Genomic DNA, 21,117 nt, shown 5'->3' with positions numbered 1-21,117 from the left:
TGTCCCAGTATTAATGCACCTGTACTGACCTCGCCGGGGTGAACAGGTAGTGGCTCAGGTGGTTATTGTTGTTGATCTTTTTTGGCCTTCCTGTGACATCGGGGGTTGTAGGTGTCCTGGAGTGCAAGTAGTTTGGCAGACTGCACCACCCTCTGGAGAGTTGCAGTACCAGGCGGTGGTACAGCCCGACAGGATGCTCTCAAATGTGAACCTGTAAAAGTTGGTGAGGGTTTTCGGTGACAAGGCACTTTTTTTCAGCCTCCTTTGGTTGAAGAAGCGCTGTTGCTTAAGCCTTCATCACCACCACACATCACTGTGTGCATCTTTTTTAGAAAATAAAATGTATTATTCACGTCTCTAGTCATGTCATCCAATAATATATTCTGGGGTCTAATAAATGCATTGTTGAGCTTTGTTTTTTGTTTTTTTTAACTCTGTCATATATATAATATATATTTCACCTAATACAATTCAAACTCAATACCTCTAACATCAGCGCACATGAAGTTACTTGTTTTGTTAGCGGGTTTTTTTCGGTCGAGGGGCGTGGCTTGAGCTACTGTCGGACCGTGTCATCCAAAACGCTGTAGCTTTCAGGTTGTTTATACATTTTTCCGCACATTAAATAGTAAGTAGCCTACTAGTTGTGTGAACGTTGACAATCATCATCTTGACATCAGTAAGATTAACTATTTCATAAAAATGTTGTGCACTGTACCAGGAGTGGGGTTCGAACCCACGCGGACATATGTCCATTGGATCTTAAGTCCAACGCCTTAACCACTCGGCCATCCTGGTTGGCGTAATATGGTGTCAAAATAACACATTATTCATATTATATTGTAACATTTTATTGTTTTGTTTTATGTTCTGTTACTCGCAACAATCCGTCGTAACAACAACAATCGAACGCTATCACGTCTACGCTGCGCTGCGCTGCGGTTACCACTGTGATCATCAAAGCAGATAGCTACTCTGACATTCCATTATTGTAACAATGTTGCAAGTCAACTTTCAATTTGATTGGCCATAATGGTACTTACGTAGCCTGACATTTATGTTGACAAATAAAACGTTTGACAATGTGTTCTATCAAACGAATACAGTCAGTTATGCAGTAATTTGAATGATGCCGTTTGTCTTATTGTCCGTTGATCTAAAGTAAACATATAGGAAATGATTTCATTGGTGAGAACTTTGTGACTAGCCTACCAAGGAGGGAGGTAGCCTACCCGTAGCCTACCCGTAGCCTAGCCCTAGCCTATTTAAACGGGTTTCACAGAGTATGTCTATCCAAAAAACACAGGTTTCAGCAGCATTGTATGTATTGCTTCAGTTCACGTTCTAAAACATCTGGCACACATTGCATTGCGGAGTTGAATTTAGTGCAATATATTCTATACTGTAGCCCCTATACTGATATACTGTACCCACAGACTAATGTAATTATTACTATATAGTTTACACATACAATCATTGTACGTCTACACAGGGCCATTACATATCTATGGGGAAAGGGCAGTGGTTGATTTAGAGTTGGGTGATTGTCAGAGAGATAGGCCTGCTCCACTTGCTGGTGGGGTTATGGAACACAGATGTTAAAAATTGTCACTGCAATCTGCAGAGGATTCTATTACTCTGTTTTTAACTCATTCTGGACACTGTAAAAATAGCAATGGCCTCTTGGATAATATACAGTGCCTTCAGAAAGTATTCATATCCCTTGACTTATTCCACATTTGGTTGTGTTACGGCCTGAATTCAAATTAGATTAACTATATTTTTTATCTCACCCATCTACACACAATATAAGTGAAAACATGTTTGTAGAAATGTTTGCTAATTTATTGAAAATGAAATACAGAAATATCTCATTTACATAAGTATTTACATACCTTTGCTGACACTCCAAACTTGATTGGAATCCACCTGCGGCCATTTGGACATGTTTTAGAAAGAAACACACCTGTCTATATAAGGTCCTGCAGTTGACAGTGCATGTCAGAGCAGAAACTATATCATAAAGTCCAAGGAACTGTCTGTAGACCTCTGAGATATAATTGTGATGAGGCATATATCTGGGGGAGGGTAGAAAACTATTTATTGTGTTGAAAGTTTCCAAGAGCACATTGGTCTTCATCATTGGGAAATTGAGAAAATATGGAACTGCCCAGACTCTACCATAGCTGGCTGTCCGACCAAACTGGGCAAGAAGGCCACTCATGAGAAAAAAGCACCTGGAGTTTGCAAAAAGTCACGTGAAAGACTGAGATCTTAAGAATAAATATTGTGGTCTGATGAGACAAACATTTTACTCTTTGCCCTGAATGCAAAGCGCTATGTCTGGAGAAAACCAGGCACAGCTCATCACCCGTCTAACACCACCCCTACCGTGAAGCATGGTGGTGGCAGCATCATGCTATGGGAATACTTTTCAGCAGCAGGTACTGGGAGACTGGTGAGGATAGAGGGAACAATGAATAGAGCCAAATACAAATCCTTGATGAGAGTGCAACGACTGCTTCAGAGTGCAATGACCTTAGACTGGTGGGAAGATTTACATTCCAACAGGACAATAACCCCAAGCATACAGCCAAAGCAACGCTGGAATGGCATCAGATCAAGAATGTGAGTCCTTGAGTGGCCCAGCCAAAACCCAGACTTGAATCACATTAAACATCTTTGTAAAGACTTACTGGTCACCACCACTCCCCATCTAACTAAAAAGGATACTACGGGATTTTGGCAGTGAGGCCCTTTATTTACTTCCCCATAGTCAGATGAACTTGTGCATACCATTTCTGTGTCTGTGTCCAGTATGAAGGAAGTTAGTAGTTTAACTAGCATTAACACAGTGAGTAAGTCTATGGGTATCTGCTAGCATGCTAGGAAGAATGGGAGAAAAATCCCCAAATCCAGATGTGCAAGACAACTCAAAGCTGTAATCGCTGTCAAAGGTGCTTCTACAAAGTATTGACTCAAGGGTGTGAATACTTATGTTAATGAGATATTTCTGCATTCTATTTAATACATTTGCACAAATTTCTAAAAACATGTTCTGACTTGGTCATAATGGGGCACTGTGTAGATGGCCGAGAAAAAATATCAATTTAATACATTTGAATTCAGGCTGTAACAAAATGTGGAATAAGTCAAGGGATATGAATACTTTCTGAAGGCATTGTACAGGACAATATTATACATTAAGAGGCATATTCTTGTTTCCGCAATGTAAAATACAGTTCAGTCATTGAGGTTGCAGTCAGTTGTCTCAAATTCTAAGGAACTGATACAACACTCTTTCCGTGGCCTCCAACTGCTCTTAAACGCTAGTAAAACCAAATGCATGCTTTTCAACCGTTCGCTGCCCGCACCCGCCCGCCCGACTAGCATCACCACCCTGGACGGTTCTGACCTAGAATATGTGGACAACTATAAATACCTAGGTGTCTGGCTAGACTGTAAACTCTCCTTCCAGACTCGCATTAAGAATCTCCAATCCAAAAATAAATCTAGAATCGGCTTTCTATTTCGCAACAAAGCCTCCTTCACTCACGCTGCCAAACTTACCCTTGTAAAACTGACCATCCTACCGATCCTCGACTTTGGCGATGTCATCTACAAAATAGCTTTCAATACTCTACTCAGCAAACTGGATGCAGTCTATCACCTTATACCACCCTCCACTGCGACCTGTATGCTCTAGTTGGCTGGCCCTCGCTACATATTCGTCGCCAGACCCACTGGCTCCAGGTCATCTATAAGTCTATGCTAGGTAAAGCTCCGCCTTATCTCAGCTCACTGGTCATGATAACAACACCCACCCGTAGCACACGCTCCAGCAGGTATATATCACTGGTCATCCCCAAAGCCAACACCTCATTTGGCCACCTTTCCTTCCGGTTCTCTGCTGCCAGTGACTGGAATGAATTGCAAAAAATAAAAAATTACAAAAAATAAAAGCTGAAGCTGGAGACTTATATTTCCCCTCACCAACTTTAAACATCAGCTATCTGAGCAGCTAACCGATCGCTGCAGCTGTACATAGTCCATCTGTAAATAGCCCACCCAATCTACCTACCTCATCCCCATACTGTTTTTAATTTACTTTTCTGCTCTTTTGCACACCAGTATCTCTACTTGCACATCATCATCTGCTCATTTGTCACTCCAGTGTTAATCTGCTAAATTGTAATTTCTTCGCAACTATGGCCTATTTATTGCCTACCTCCTCATGCCTTTTGCACACACTGTATATAGACTTTCTTTTTTTCTACTGTGTCATTGACTTGTTTATTGTGTAATTGGCTTGTTTATCCCATGTGTAACTCTGTTGTTGTTTGTGTCACACTGCTTTGCTTTATCTTGGCCAGGTCGCAGTTGGAAATGAGAACTTGTTCTCAACTAGCCTACCTGGTTAAATAAAGGTGAAATAAAAAATAAATGTAACAATAATAAAACAAATGTAAGGGCAATTTTACAGCATTTATTATTTAAAAAAAAATATATATATATATATATCCTCTCGTAAAACATAAATAACAATTTGTAAAATCCAATACAGCTGAAAGTTATAGGACATCTAAGTGGGAGCAACAAACATTGGAACTGCACTCTATTATTTTAACTGAAAGCCTGTAGCATCATATAGCTTTTTCCTTTCTACAACAGAGACATTGAACACCCCATCACACTATTCATTTGCATGTTAGCATCTGCGGTTTGACATCAAGATACTGGGTCTTTTCTCCTAACACCAGCTAGGCAAGGACGTTAATATAAACTGTGTCTTCTACAGCGAGAGGAAGCAAAGGCTGCATGACATACAAAATGTCACATTCAAACTGTATAAATATATATGTTTTTAAACGCACACCGAGTGTGTAAAACTTTAGGAACACCAGCCTACTATTTAGTTGTACCCCCTTTGCCCTCAGAACAGCCTCAGTTCATCAGGGGCATGGACTCTACAAGGTGTCAAAAGTGTTCCACAGGGATGCTGGCCCATGTTGACTCCAATGCTGCCCACAGTTGTGTCAAGTTGGCTGGATGTCCTTTGGGTGGTGGACCATTGTTGATACACGTGTGAAAAACCCAGCAGCGTTGCAGTTCTTGGCACACAAACGGGTGCACCTGGCACCTACCACCATACCCCGTTCAAAAGCACTTAAATCTTTTGTCTTGCCCATTCACCCTCTGAATGCCACACATCCACAATCCATGTCTCAGTTGTCTCAAGGCTTCTTTAACCTGTCTCTTCCCATTCATCTACACTGAATGAAGTGGATAACAAGTGACATCAATAATGTTTTGTACAACCAGTGTATGAAACAAACATACTGTACATCTGAAAATCTTCAGCATCAAGTACATACGCGTGCGCTTGTGTAAACAAGTACATTTATGGCCATGAAAACACTTGATCGGAAAAGGCAGCCTACACTTAGGAAGAAAAAAAAGGTGCCACCTAGAACCTAAAAGCGTTCTTCGGCTATACCCATGGGAGAACCCTTTGAAGAAACCTTTTTCTAAGAGTGACTTGAAATACAACAACAACACTGATATGTCTGTCGGTCTCACTTGTTGCAGCAAGGGAAACAACAACAGAGCATTCTCCTACAGAGGCTCTTCTTCTGGTACGTCACACACCTCTTGATCTGAACCTGGGCCTTGCCCACAAAGTCTGTAGTGGCAACCACGTTGGCCTCTATGTTGTCCACCATGGCCCCCTGTTCCTCCACCAGCAGAGCCATCTGAAAGAACAGCTCATGGATGTCCTTGATTCGACTCTCCAGCTCCACCAGTTCCTTGTGCCGCTTCTCGATCTCCGTGAGTGCCGAGCGTGCCGTCCGCCCGTCAGTCAGGAGGTTGTCAGAGAACACATTCCACTTCCCCGTCTCGACCATCTCCTCGATCTGTTCGCCGGTCACCTCCTTGCCCATGATCTCTGCCTGGCGCTGGATCCGGGTCTTGCAGTTCTCCCTCTGGCTCATCTCTGCTTGGTTGTACTCAGACATGGCCTCGTGGAAGGCCCCGGTGAGAGAAACATACTGAGAACGCACCATGCGGACCAGTGCAGAATGGGCCCCGTCCTCTTCTTCCAGCTGTTTGTGCTGCATGCCGATCTTCTCCAGCCGTCTGTAGATGCCCTCCCCCCGGGTCTTGATGCCCCTGGCCAGGGTGTTGGAGTCTCGTTTGATGGAGCTAATCCGCCGGACAGAGGTGAGGAATCGACTGTTTTGCTTGCCCAGACGCTTCACATCCATCCGGAGCAGAGCAATCTCCTTCCTCATGGACTGGGCTTCTGTGAAGATGCTGTCCATCCGATCTTCGTTTTCAAACACCACTGACTGCTGCTCCAGCTCTCCCTCATCATCGCTACCCTGACCCCTTTCATCCGTGTCTGGAGGAGTGGGGGCCACCCCCTGCAGGTCAACTAGTCTGTCTCTCATACTACCTGGAATGGGAGGAAAAGGTTTGAGGTTTACTGCATGTTCAGTAGGTCATCTCCAAATCACCATCTTATTTATGTTGTAGTGCAAAATCCTACACAAGCAATAAAGTTAAAGTTTCTTGTATGACCATGAAGAATTAAGAAAAGTTGATATTTTGTTTCCTCAAAAAGTTAGCTACATAAACTGTAAGTGTAGTATATTTCTGATTTAAACTGAGAAAACAAGGACGCAATTAACACCATTCCACAAGAGGAAATGAAGTGGCACCTGTTGAGGATCTCATCCCTAAACCAATAGAACACTGCGAACATACACTGGGCGGTGGTGACTTCCTAGTACACACACACACACACACACACCAGTTAGTATTAGATTACAGGCCAATGACTCACAGCATATCTAGAACAAAAAAAGTGACGATTTTCACAACAATTTGATCACTGCACTGAAAGACATGGATGAGAAAATGTGTTGCGTTTCTTTACCGCCCTTTAACCCTTTACAGGCATTTAATTATTGGCGTAGGTTATGACTAATCAGCTCTCTATAATCTATTTCATGTTGCTACATGTTTTTTACTGTTACAGTACAACAAAGAATGCAAAATTACTGTCAGCAGTTTCTTTAAATGTAAAGTTTGTTTGTGCCTAAACAGAACAACATAGCAAAATTGTCTGGCCAAAGCACATGTGAAGGTAACCTAGACACGAATATTCTCGACATTATTCATTGTAACAGAGAGCAACACATTACATTTAAGGAATAATTAACATTTAAATGAAATAAAGCTGCCCACAACAATCCAAGCTCAACTCGCTGAGCAAAACGCATCTCATCACAAACGTTTGTACTTCTATGATAACATTACAACAGGACTGAATCATCGTAGAACTTAATCAGAAAAAAACGTTACCTGATATCTCCTCCGTAGACTTCCCTATAAGAACAAAAGCATTCAAACAGAACAGACAAAAGCTCGGAGAATCATTTCCCCTTTATGCTTCGTGTTGTCATCTAGCTGCGTCTGCCAGGAACCAGCCCACTACCTAATTTATGGGGTATATTCATTAGGACAAACTGTAGAAAACCGTGGCAAAACGTTTCTTATTGGACACATTCAGGTAGCTCCCTCCCCGTTTGGTTCAGTTTGATTCCAACAAATGCATCCCTGAGAGGGAATTTCCCACCGCTGCTCATTCATGGCAAAAGTAGCAGGTGTAACAAGCGGAAAAACATGATCACGTTTTCATATAGAAAACTCTCGAAACATTATTGACATTAGTCACTTCACCTTGTGGTTGTTTTATGTCACCGGAAACAGCTATTTAATTGTTGTTTTTGTACTTTATACCTCTGATATATTTAAATGATATTGGTGGAACAAACTCTGCGCTATAGGTGGTGCGTGCTCCGTTGCGCTTTTCAATGAAGGTAGGCCTACTATTGCTACGCAACACGGTGTGATTTCCAGAGCCACTTCCAGTCTCTGAATTATTTCTGTTTGTTTCTAATAAATGCTTGTTCTATGGGTAGATATCTTGATACAGATCATGAGTTGATATTTGATGCTTCGGAAGTGCAAAGCTGTTTTTAAGTGTTCTTTCTGAAATAAATGTATAATTTACGTTCAAATCCAGGTACTCAATGTATCACATACACAATGTATCAGATATACAATCATTTGTAACATGGAAAGCAGCCACAGAACAGTTTGTTTATGAGATTGTTCTTGTCATGTCTCTTGGCTTTGTCCATTTGAACCCTGACATCCTCGATATTTGCCTCTGTCTTTTGTACATTGGTCTCCATGTTGTTGAGCACTGCTCCCTGTTCCTCTGTCAGAATAGGCACATTCAGAAAAAACTCCTAAACCTCCTGGATCCTTTTTCCGGGTCCAGCAGCTCTTTGTGTCTACTAGCGATCTGCGTTAGCACCAACTGGGCCGTCTTCCCATCAGCCAGGGCATTGAAGATATTGAATTTTCATCCGTCTAGGATCTGTCTCTTACAGTTCTCCCTGCGCACCAGCTCCATCTCGTTGTAGCTGAACTTCACCTCCCTGAAGGTGGTGCTCAGGTTGGTGTACTGTTTCCGGGCAATGTGTACCACGTGGTCAGTGCTACCTCGCTGAACCTCCAGCTCCCTGTTCATCCTGTGTAGCCTCTAAGAAGGCCTCTCCTCTGGCCTTGATGTCTGCTGCGATGCCGTTGGCGTCCCGGATCACATCACTGGTGTCGTCCGACAATGTGTTGTTCAAGGCGTGGTAGTTCTGGTCCGGGAGCTGGGCACGGTCTTCCTGGATCTGTTGGATCTCATGTCAGACATGCTGGGTCTCCAGGTGCATGATTTTCAGGTCGTGGTCAGGGGTCACTGCTGCCTGGTCGCTGCCCGTATGGGCAGACAGGTCGTCCAGGTCCACAGTGCTCAAGGTCTCATTGGTTATAGCATCCTCCTCCAGGCTCATCTAACGCATCCTGCAGTTTCAGAATCTGTCCTTCATCTGGAAAGAGAGAGAAATGGAGAGTGAGGTGGGAGACAGAGGGGGGAGAGAGGAGAGAGTGAGGTGGGAGAGAGTAAGGTGGGGGAGAGAGAGTGGGAGAGGAGAGAGTGAGGTGGGAGACAGGGAGTGAGGTGGGAGACAGAGGGAGAGAGTGAGGTGGGAGACAGAGGGGGGAGAGAGTGAGGTGGGAGACAGAGAGAGGAGTTAGTGAGGTGGGAGACAAAGAGAGAGGAGAGAGAGAGGTGGGAGACAAAGAGAGAGGAGAGAGAGAGGTGGGAGACAAAGAGAGAGGAGAGAGAGAGGTGGGATACAGAAATAGAGAGTGAGGTGGGTGACGGGGGAGAGAGGAGTTAGTGAGGTGGGAGACAGAGAGAGAGAGAGAGAGAGTGAGATGGGAGACGGGGAGAGAGAAATAGAGAGTGAGGTGGGAGACAGAGAGAGAGGAGAGAGAGAGGTGGGAGACACAGAGAGGAGTTAGTGAGGTGGGAGACAGAAATAGAGAGTGAGGTGGGAGACGGAAGAGAGAGGAGTTAGTGAGGTGGGAGAAGGGGAGAGAGAGAGAGTGAGATGGGAGACAGAGAGAGAGAAATAGAGAGTGAGGTGGGAGACAGAGAGAGAGGAGAGAGAGAGGTGGAAGTCAGAGAGAGAAATAGAGAGTGAGGTGGGAGACAGAGAGAGAAATAGAGAGTGAGGTGGGAGACAGAGAGAGAAATAGAGAGTGAGGTGGGAGACAGAGAGAGAAATAGAGAGTGAGGTGGGAGACAGAGAGAGAAACAGTAGACATGTTTTTGCCAATTTTAACCGCACACTTGTTTGTGTACATGGATTCATTGTCATATGTTTTACCCCCAACACCACTTTTCATCAATTTGTATAGCAGAACCTCATGCCAAATTAAGTCAAGCTTTTTTGAAATCAACAAAGCATGAGAAGACTTAGCCTTTGTTTTGGTTTGTTTGTTTGTCAATTAGGGTGGGCAGGATGAATACGTGGTCTGTTGTACGGTAATTAGGTGAACAGACAATTTGACATTTGCTCAGTACATTGTTTTCGCTGAGGAAAAGTAAGAGTCTGCTGTTAATGATAATGCAAAGGATTTTCCCAAGGTTGCTGTTGACGCATATCCCAAGGTAGTTATTGGGGTCAAATTTTTCTCCACTTTTGTGGATTAGGGTGATCAGTCCTTGGTTCCAAATATTAGGGAAGATTCCAGAGCTGAGGATGATGTTAAAGAGTTTACGTGTAGCCAATTGGAATTTGTGGTCTGTATATTTTCTCATTTCATTTGGGATAACATCAACCCCACAGGCCTTTTTGGTTTGGAGGGTTTGTATTTTGTCCTGCCATGCAGCTCTCTCTCTCTCTCTCTCTCCATCTCTCTCTCTCACTCTCTCTCTCTCCATCCATCCCTCTCGCTCATCTCTCTCTCTCTAGCGCTCTCTCTCTCTCTCTCTCTCTCTCTCTCTCTCTCTCTCTCACCCTCTCTCTCTCCATCCCTCTCTCTCTCATCTCTCTCTCGCTAGCTCTCCACCTCTCTCTCTCCATCTCTCTCTCTTCTCTCTCTCTCCATCCCTCTCTCTCTCTCTCCATCTCTCTCTCTCCATCTCTCTCTTCCTCTCTCTCACCCTCTCTCTCTCCATTCCTCTCTCTCTCTCTAGCTCTCCATCTCTCAACTCTCTCTCTCTCTCTCTCTCTCTCTCTCTCTCTCTCTCTCTCTCTCTCTTTCTCAAATTCAAATTCAAATTCAAGCTGCTTAATTGGCATGAAAAACATTGTGTCAATATTGCCAAAGCAACAATGTATACAATATACTTTGTAATAAAATTATAAACAATAACAAATAATAATATAAAATGGCAGTAAATTATAAGACAAAATTAAATATAAAAATATAAATATGGAAAATGAAACTGTAACTTACTTATAACTAAATAACGGTCATCTTCACCATTACATCAGTACTACAACTACTATCATCATTACCACTACTACTACTACCACCATCACTAAACTGTTATCATTACCATTACCACCCATACCACTACTACCACTACTACTACCACTACTACCACTACCACTACCACCACCATCACTAAACTGCTATCATTACCATTACCACCCATACCACTACTACCACTACTACTACCACCACCATCACTAAACTGCTATCATTACCATTACCAACCATACCACTACTACCACTACTACTACCACCACCATCACTAAACTGCTATCATTACCATTACCAACCATACCACTACTACCACTACTACTACCACCACCACTATCTCCATTACCACCCATACCACTACTACCACTACTACCACCACCACCATCACTAAACTGCTATCATTACCATTACCAACCATACCACTACTATTTGGAATGATAAACAACGATAATAATAGTAATAACAATAATAGTAATAATAAGTAAGTTACTGCTTACTATGCAGATGTTATTATTCAGTGTCCCTCAGGCTGTGGCAGGCTAATACATATTTGGCTGCAAGAGGAGCCATTGCTCCTTCGCCCATGAGTATTTTTTGTTTTTCTTCTGGGTTTAATAAGTTCAAATTGTGAATAAATGTAGTCATTTCTGTGAATAAGGAATCTCTTTGTGAGGAATATTTATCACAGTAAAGGAGAAAGTGCATCTCTGTCTCTACCTCCCCTGTCGTGCCGTGACCACATACACGCTCCTTTCTCTCTCTCTCTCCATCTCTTTCTCTCTCTCCATATCTTTCTCTCTTTCTCTCTCTTCATCCCTCTCTCTCTCCTCTCTCACTATCTCTCTGTCTCTCTCTCTCTCTCTCTCTCCATCTCTCTCTCCATCCCTCTCTCTCATCTCAATTCAATTCGCTTTATTGGCATGACGTAACAATGTACATATTGCCAAAGCTTATTTTGTATATTTACAATATAAAAAATAAATAAAAATGAGAATCAAAATTGTCAACGGGACAACAGTAACAACAATAACCAAGGGTCAAAATAACCATACATTCAACAATAACAATAGCCATACAGTAGAGTACATGTGCAGGTTTATTGGTCTGTCAGACACTGTCCCTCATCTTATGGCATGCAGCAATGTAGTGCGCTGCCAACACACAGCTCTCTGCATCCTCCCCCAACAGGACGGGTAGCCTATCCTCATCAGAGAGGTCTTTAAAACCTTGAATAAGTGTTTCAAATTTGGGGAAATGACACTCTAATTGTTTTATATTTTTGACATTTTGTCAGGAAATGCAGCTCCGTCTCAGGTTCTGCTGTTGTGCAGTGGTTGCACAGCCTTTCCTCTACAGGGAGCCAGGTTTTCCTGTGACTACCCTTCTCAATGGCAAGGCTGTGCTCACTGAGCCTGTACTTTATCAAGGTTTTTCTAAGGTTTTGATCAGTAACCATGGTCAAATAGTTTGCCATAGTGTACTGTCGATTTAGGGCCAGATAGCACTGCATTTTGCTTTGTGTTTGTGCTTGTGTTTCCCAATAGGTAATGTAGTTTTGTTTTGACTGTGTTGTAATTTGTTTTTTTCTGATTGATTGGATGTTCTGGTCCTGAGGCTTCAGTGTGTTAGTAGAACAGGTATGTGAACTCAGCCCCAGGACCAGCTGGATGAGGGGACTCTTTTCTTTGCTCAGCTCTTGGCATTGCAGGGCTTGGTAATGATATGAGAGGGGGTCACTGTATTTTAGATGTTTCCAAAACTTAATTGCTCTTTTTTGAGTTTTTATTATTAGTGGATATTGGCCTAATTCTGCCCTGCATGGATTGTTTGTAGTTTTCCTCTGGACATGTAGGAGAATCTTACAGAACTCTGCATGTAGGGTTTCAATGGGGTGTTTGTGTCACGGTTGTCGGTGAATGAGGACCAAAACGCAGCAGGTACGTGAATGCTCATCTTGATTTTTAATTACTCTCAAAAATGAACATACCAAATAACGAAAAAACGAACACTCGACAAATAAACAGTCTGGTAAGGCACAAGGCTATACACAGAATAATCACCCACAAATCACACACAAACACACCCTAATATATGGGACTCTCAATCAAAGGCAGATAGACAACACCTGCCTTCAACTGAGAGTCCCAACCCCAATTAACCAAACATAGACATGCACTCACTAGACTCCACATAGAACTACCTAGACATAAACCAAAACCCGAAAATACTAAATCAAACAACCTTTACACAAACACACCACCCCGAACCACATAAAACAAATACCCCCTGCCACGCCCTGACCAAACTACAAAACAATTAACCTTATATACTGACCAGGACGTGACAGTACCCCCCCCTTAAAGGTGCTACCCCAGAAGCACCTTAACAAAAAATAACCCCAAGCAACACCAACAAAAAGTCCCCTTTTCTAAAGGGAGGGAAGGGAGGGTTGCTGCCGTCAACGACGGCACTGTGCTACACCCCCCCTCCCCAACCCACCTATTTCTGGAGGTGGCTCTGGTTCCGGCCGTTCCAGGCTGTCGGGCCACTCTGGCATCGCCGAGGGGCAGTCGGGCCAGTCTGGCATCGCCGGGGGGCAGTCGGGGCAGTCTGGCAATTCGGGAGAGTCTGGGCAGTCTGGCAATTCGGGACAGTCTGGGCAGTCTGGCAATTCGGGACAGTCTGGGCAGTCTGGCAATTCGGGACAGTCTGGGCAGTCTGGCAATTCGGGACAGTCTGGGCAGTCTGGCAATTCGGGACAGTCTGGGCAGTCTGGCAATTCGGGACAGTCTGGCAATTCGGGACAGTCTGGGCAGTCTGGCAATTCGGGACAGTCTGGGCAGTCTGGCAATTCGGGACAGTCTGGCAATTCGGGACAGTCTGGCAATTCAGGACAGTCTGGGCAGTCTGGCAATTCGGGACAGTCTGGCACGGGACAGTCTGGGCAGTCTGGCAATTCGGGACAGTCTGGGCAGTCTGGGAATTCGGGACAGTCTGGGCAGTCTGGCAATTCGGGACAGTCTGGGCAGTCTGGCAATTCGGGACAGTCTGGGCAGTCTGGCAATTCGGGACAGTCTGGGCAGTCTGGCAATTCGGGACAGTCTGGGCAGTCTGGCAATTCGGGACAGTCTGGGCAGTCTGGCAATTCGGGACAGTCTGGGCAGTCTGGCAATTCTGGCCACTCCGGCAGTTCAGGGCAGTCTGGCCACTCCGGCAGTTCAGGGCAGTCTGGCCACTCCGGCAGTTCAGGGCAGTCTGGCCACTCCGGCAGTTCAGGGCAGTCTGGCCACTCCGGCAGTTCAGGGCAGTCTGGCCACTCCGGCAGTTCGGCGCAGTCTGGCCACTCCGGCAGTTCGGCGCAGTCTGGCCACTCCGGCAGTTCGGGGCAGTCTGGCCACTCCGGCAGTTCGGCGCAGTCTGGCCACTCCGGCAGTTCGGCGCAGTCTGGCCACTCCGGCAGTTCGGCGCAGTCTGGCCACTCCGGCAGTTCGGCGCAGTCTGGCCACTCCGGCAGTTCGGCGCAGTCTGGCCACTCCGGCAGTTCGGCGCAGTCTGGCCACTCCGGCAGTTCGGCGCAGTCTGGCCACTCCGGCAGTTCGGCGCAGTCTGGCCACTCCGGCAGTTCGGCGCAGTCTGGCCACTCCGGCAGTTCGGCGCAGTCTGGCCACTCCGGCAGTTCGGCGCAGTCTGACCACTCCGGCAGTTCGGCGCAGTCTGACCACTCCGGCAGTTCGGCGCAGTCTGACCTCTCTGGCGACTGTTGACTGGCGGGCAGCTCTGACGACTGTTGACTGGCGGGCAGCTCTGACGATGACTGTTGACTGGCGGGCAGCTCTGACGATGACTGTTGACTGGCGGGCAGCTCTGACGATGACTGTTGACTGGCGGGCAGCTCTGACGATGACTGTTGACTGGCGGGCAGCTCTGACGATGACTGTTGACTGGCGGGCAGCTCTGACGATGACTGTTGACTGGCGGGCAGCTCTGACGATGACTGTTGACTGGCGGGCAGCTCTGACGATGACTGTTGACTGGCGGGCAGATCTGATGATGACTGTTGACTGGCGGGCAGCTCTGATGATGACTGTTGACTGGCGAGGCTGGGTTGACGCACTTGTAGCCTGGTGCGTGGTGCTGGTACTGGGCTTACCAGATTATGTACACGCACCTCCAGGCTAGTGCGGGGAGCGGGAACAGGACGAGTCGGACTGGGTTGACGCACTTCCGGGTCCGCACGAGAGACAGGAGCTGGAAACCCAGGGCTATGGAGGCGCACAGTCGGTCTCGATCTTACCTCCTGCACAACCCGTCTTGGCTGGATGGAACTAGTAGCCCTGTACGAGCGGGGTGCCCGTACAGGGCAGACTGGGCTGTGCAGGGGCCTGATGGTAGCCGTGCGTGGAGCGGGAGTTGGGTAGCCTGGTCCTCGGAGGCGTACCGGCGACCAGATGCGCTGCGCAGGCATCCTCCTACCAGGCTGGATGCCCGCTCTAGCACGGCACCTGCGAGGGGCTGGAATAACGCGCACCGGACTGTGCGTGCGTATGGGTGAGATAGTGCGCTCCTCGGCGAAACATAGCGCTCTCCACCCCATACGCTCCTCCATATAACCACGGGTAGCTGGCTTCCGGCTCTTCTTACGCCTAGCCAAACTACCCGTGTGCCCCCCCAAAAAATTTTCTTGGGGGTGCCTCTCGTGCTTCTCCTTCAGCGCGTACTTGGCCTCGTACCACCGCCTCTCCGCCTTGGCTGCCTCAATTTCCCACTGCGGGCGTCGATAATCCCCAGCCTGGTGCCAAGGTCCGGCCCCGTCCAGAACTTCCTCCCAGGTCCATTTCTCCCGCCAGTCCAACTCGAATTCCCTCTGCTCCTTCTTCTGCTGCTTGGTCCTTGAGTGGTGGGTGATTCTGTCACGGCTGTTGTCGGTGAATGAGGACCAAAACGCAGCAGGTACGTGAATGCTCATCTTGATTTTTAATTACTCTCAAAAATGAACATACCAAATAACGAAAAAACGAACACTCGACAAATAAACAGTCTGGTAAGGCACAAGGCTATACACAGAATAATCACCCACAAATCACACACACAAACACACCCTAATATATGGGACTCTCAATCAAAGGCAGATAGACAACACCTGCCTTCAACTGAGAGTCCCAACCCCAATTAACCAAACATAGACATACACTCACTAGACTCCACATAGAACTACCTAGACATAAACCAAAACCCGAAAATACTAAATCAAACAACCTTTACACAAACACACCACCCCGAACCACATAAAACAAATACCCCCTGCCACGCCCTGACCAAACTACAAAACAATTAACCTTATATACTGACCAGGACGTGACAGTTTGTCCCATTTGATGAAATCTTGTTTCGCTGCTATAAAGGGCAATTGGTTCAATGACGTATTCAATTAGTTTTAGCCAAATTTGAATAGGTATTTCAATTTGAATTTGCTTTCTAATGGCGTAGAATGCCCTGCATGCTTTCTCTCTGTTCATTCACTGCCTCATTAAGCTTATTTTAAACCTAAGTAATTGTAGTGTGTACAGTACTCTATATATTTTGTACCAATTGAGAACTTTGGTCTAATTCCCTGAGATCTGGATCTTCTCTGGAAAATCATTATTTTAGTCTTTTGGGGGTTTACTGCCAGGGCCCAGGTCTGGCAGTACTGCTCTAGCAGGTCCAGGCTCTGCTGTAGGCCATGTGCTGTGGGTGACAGCAGGCATAGGTCATCTGCGAAGAGTAGGCATTTAACTTCTGAATTGTGGAGACTAACACCAGGGGCTGAGGATTTTTCTAGAATAGTGGCCAATTCGTTAATGTAAATATTGAAGAGTGCAGGGCTCAGATTGCAACCCTGACGAAGGCCCCGCCCCTGGTTAAAGAATTCTGTTATTTTCTTACCAATTTTAATGCTGCACGTGTTGCCAGTATACATTGATTTAATTATGTCATATGTTTTACCCCTCTCTCTCTCTAGCTCTCTCTCTCTCCATATCTCTCTCTCTCCATCCCTCTCTCTCTCTGTCTCTCCATCTCTCTCTCATCCCTATCTCGCTCGCTTTCTCTCTCTCTCTCTCTCTCTCTCTCTCTCTCTCTCTCTCTCTCACCCTCTCTCCATCCCTCCCATCTCTCTCTCCCTCTCTCTCACCCTCTCTCCATCCCTCTCTCTCATCTCTCTCTCGCTAGCTCTCCATCTCTCATCTCTCTCTCTCTCTATCTCTCTCTCTTATCTCTCTCTCTCCATCTTTCTCTCTCCCATCTCTTTCTCTCTTTCTCTCTCTCCTCTCTTTCTCTCTCTCCATCTCTTTCTCTCTTTCTCTCTCTTCATCCCTCTCTCAATCTCTCTCTCTCTCGCTTGCTCTCTCTCAATCTCTCTCCATCGCTCCATGTCTCTCTCAATCTCTCTCTCTCTCTCTCTCTCTCGCTTGCTCTCTCTCAATCTCTCTCTCTCTAAAAAGTATTTGTTTCAAATGTTAACATTTCACCTTAGTTTGATGGCATGAACTGTGATTGTGGGCCAATATTTAGTGAAATCAATAATATGAGGTTCAACCCATAAAAATAGAATGACTATTCTAATTATATTTCTATGATTCAACCCACAACACGATTCATTACAGATGTAGGATCTTAACTCTTTTGTTGCTAAGAATATTCCTGCTAAGCAGGAAATACAAACTCGTAGTATATTTGAGTTGTAAAAAGGCTACTAAAAAGTTTACAATTTCCACTTTCAAATTTCTGACCTGATTTACCCTAACAAAAAATATATCAACCCCTACAAAAATGTAAATTAATTATAATCCACATAATAGTTCACATTTCCTGTTGCTGCAGGAATATTTTACTGCTTTAGTAAAATGGCTCAAATTAAGATCCTACATCTGTATATTGAGTGACATCTCTGCTGACAGTCAGTCAGCTGGTCAGTAAAACAGTTCCAAAGGTAAGCTAACAAGGAAGTGAGACCACTAGGCTATGACTGAGAATCTGCAGTGAGCTCATCATTGCATGATCATACAGTCATTTCCAGGCAGCTGATAGAATAGGTCAAGCAGCGTTCATTGCTCAGAGGTGCTGTTGTTCATGAAGGTTCAATGTCATCCCATCTGAATTCTGCCACGAGATGGCGATAGAGCTATGAGTGCAAAGACCAGGGCTGCATTCAGCGGAAAATGTACTGTACTGAACGACCAGTTGAAAAACAGGGAGGTGTTTAGTTGTGGGTTGGGGAAGGTCTGTCAACATGGCCATTGCCCTTTAAATATGTCACTCATTAATTCAAGCCACACCCACCAAAATGGGAGCAAAGGTACGTCACAATCTGTTCAAGAACGTGCAAGAACATTTTGTGGAAATGCGTCGTTCAGTATAAACCATTTCGCAACGTGGGAAACGTTCAAGCGAACTGGGCTGCATTCAGTATGTTTTTACGTTCTGGACCATTCAGTTGAGCGCAACCTATGCTGTACTGAACGACCAGTTGAAAAACGGGGAGGGGTTGGGTTGTGGGTTGGGAAACGCTGTCAGCATGGCCACTGTCCTTTAAATACGTCACTCGTTGCTTCAAGCCACACTTTGCCACATCCAACAAATGGGAGTAAAGGTCTGTTCTAGAAAGTACGAGAACGTTTTGGGGAAACGGGACGTTCAGTACAAACCGTTCAGCAACGTAGCAAATGTTCAAGCGAACTGAACGCACCTCAGGTGACCTAACTTGTGGCCCACAATGACCCTGACTTTAGTGAATAAATTACAGTACTTGTTTTGGGAAGATAGATTACCATCGCAACAGTATTTTGTCTATGTAATTATTGGCCTACCAAAAGTGACTGTTCTTAAAGATGCAATATGCAGAAATCGCTCCTCCATTTCCTGGTTGAACATTTTGAATAGTTTGTCTTTCAGTTTATGTTACAAAACAAGCAATGTAGAGTGTAGAGAATAATTGTACCATCTAAACCAGGGTTCCCCAACTGGCAGGGATTTTATTTGGCCCCCCAAGTTTTCTGAGCAAAACAATGAAGACTAAAAACACCAGCAAATCAGCTACAACTGATTTTAATATGGACATCTGTTTCAAAGTAGCCATGGGCTCCCCTTTGGCCCCCAACTATGCAAAACTGTATGTGGAACAATTTCAGGAAGCACTCCTTCACAAAACAGAGACACACCCCCTACTTTCTAAAATCCTCCTATGGAAGAGATACATAGATGATGTCTTTGTGCTCTGGGAAGAAAGTCAGCAGGAACTAAATTAATTCCAAACTCTACTAAACAACACCTCTGAATAACTCTAATGTACCATGCAGACTGATGAGAGAAAAATAAACTACCTGGACTTATGGATCATGCATTACACACAGACTTACACAAAGCCCACAGACCGCAATACCCTGCTATGTGCGGATAGTATTCATCCCCTTCCCCTCCAGAATGGTCTACCATATAGCCTTGTTACGCAGGGTTAAACAAATCTGTGGCCATCAGCAATGCTAAAAAAAAAGAGAGGTTACAAGGACACAACTCTTGACGCTGCAATGATGAAAATATAAAAAAAATGTGGGAAAGCCTACATAGGACAAACAAAAAGACAATTAAAACAATGCATAGCTGACACCGCAGCTCAATCAGGTGTAAGAACATTGACTGTCCAGTAGCAGCTCACTTTGTTGAAGCTAACCATCCTATCTCCACCTTCAAATACATAGGCATTGAGCATGTTGCTCTAGCAAGGAGAGGAGGTAAATTGAGATCCTACTACAAAGGGAGGCTTACTGGATAACCTATCTAAAAGCAGTGACTCCTAGTGGTCTGAATATTGACCTTGCTCTCAAGCCCTTCTCAAATAAAATAAAATCAAATTGTATTTATCACATACACATTGGTAGCAGATGTTAATGCAAGTGTAGTAAAATGCTTGTGCTTCTAGTTCCGACAGTGCAATAATATCTAACAAGTAATCTAACTATTCCCCAACAACTACCTAATACACACAAATCTAAAAGGGTGAATGAGAATATGTACATGTAGGTATATGGATGAGCAATGACAGAGCGGCATATGCAAGGTGCAATAGATGGTATAAAATACAGTATATACATGTGATATGAGTAATGTAAGATGTGTAAACATTATTAATATTAAAGTGGCATTATTTAGAGTGGCATTGTATGAAGTGACTAGTGATCCATTTATTAAAGTGGCCAGTGATTGGGTCTCAATGTAGGCAGCAGCCTCTCTGAGTTAGTGATGGCTGTTTAGCAGTCTGATGGCCTTGAGATAGAAGCTGTTTTCAGTCTCTCAGTCCCAGCTTTGATGCACCTGTACTGACCTCGCCTTCTGGATGGTAGCGGGGTGAACAGGCAGTGGATCGGGTGGTTGATGCCCTTGATGATCTTTTTGGCCTTCCTGTTACATCGGGTGCTGTAGGTGTCCTGGAGGGTAGGTAGTTTGCCCCCGGTGATGCGTTGTGCAGACTGCACCACCCTCTGGAAAGCCTTGCGGTTGAGGGCGGTGCAGTTGCTGTACCAGGCGGTGATACAGCCCGACAGGATGCTCTTGATTGTGCATCTGTAAAAGTATGTCAGGGTTTTGGGTGACAAGCCACATTTCTTCAGCTTCCTGAGGTCCTTCTTCACCACACTGTCTGTGTGGGTGGACCATTATAGTTTGTCTGTGATGTGTACGCCGAGGAACTTAAAACATTAACAATTCTCTCTTTTATGAACAAGTCTTATAAATGGATATATTCTTTGTACAGCTTATCAGCGTACACCCAATATGTTCCCCTGTTGATGATGCTTATTATGCATTATGGTTGAACCAAAAGATTGCATGTAACCCTAAAAATTATGAAATAGGAAATTAAATATATATGTGAAGTATTATGTACAATATTTAATTATGTTTCCATATGATAACAATAGCCTAATATATTCAATATGCTGTAAACTATTGTTTAACAGTTTCATTAAATTAATTCTAATTAACTTAATAATTATGACACACCCCTCACTATTGTCATTAGTTGCACTAATTGCACTGTTTGTCTACATAATCTGATTCAAGCATTCATGATATTACCATTGAAGAATTCACAGTGAGGCAGAACCGTTGGTGATTTACCCAATAAATTACTGGGAGTTTATACAGTTGAAGTCGGAAGTTTACATACACCTTAGCCAA

The 21,117-nt window shown here is 44.7% G+C and overlaps 1 protein-coding gene and 1 non-coding gene across 3 annotated transcripts; both read right to left on the bottom strand.

Annotated features, from left to right (window-relative positions):
* Positions 1–715: 715 nt before the first annotated feature.
* On the bottom strand, positions 716–798 carry trnal-uaa (transfer RNA leucine (anticodon UAA)). Its single transcript has one exon. It is a non-coding gene; the product is annotated as a tRNA-Leu (tRNA).
* A 3,666-nt stretch (positions 799–4,464) lies between these two features.
* LOC106611340 (syntaxin-11) lies at positions 4,465–7,492 on the bottom strand. Of its 2 annotated transcripts, XM_014211470.2 has the most exons (3): positions 7,369–7,492; positions 6,723–6,787; positions 4,465–6,457 (listed from the first exon to the last, which is right to left on the bottom strand). In XM_014211470.2, the coding sequence occupies exons 2-3, from the start codon at positions 6,736–6,738 to the stop codon at positions 5,577–5,579; spliced, it is 897 nt and encodes a 298-aa protein (XP_014066945.1). In that variant the 5' UTR covers positions 6,739–6,787; positions 7,369–7,492; the 3' UTR covers positions 4,465–5,576. The 2 variants fall into 2 exon arrangements, with proteins under 2 accessions (XP_014066945.1, XP_014066946.1); XM_014211471.2 differs by lacking the exon at positions 6,723–6,787.
* Between the last annotated feature and the right edge of the window lie 13,625 nt (positions 7,493–21,117).

Source organism: Salmo salar, chromosome ssa09, assembly GCF_905237065.1.
Source record: "Salmo salar chromosome ssa09, Ssal_v3.1, whole genome shotgun sequence".
Classification (NCBI taxonomy): domain Eukaryota; kingdom Metazoa; phylum Chordata; class Actinopteri; order Salmoniformes; family Salmonidae; genus Salmo; species Salmo salar.
Note: the sequence above shows the minus strand (reverse complement) of the source record. Positions and strands in the feature narration are given on the sequence as shown.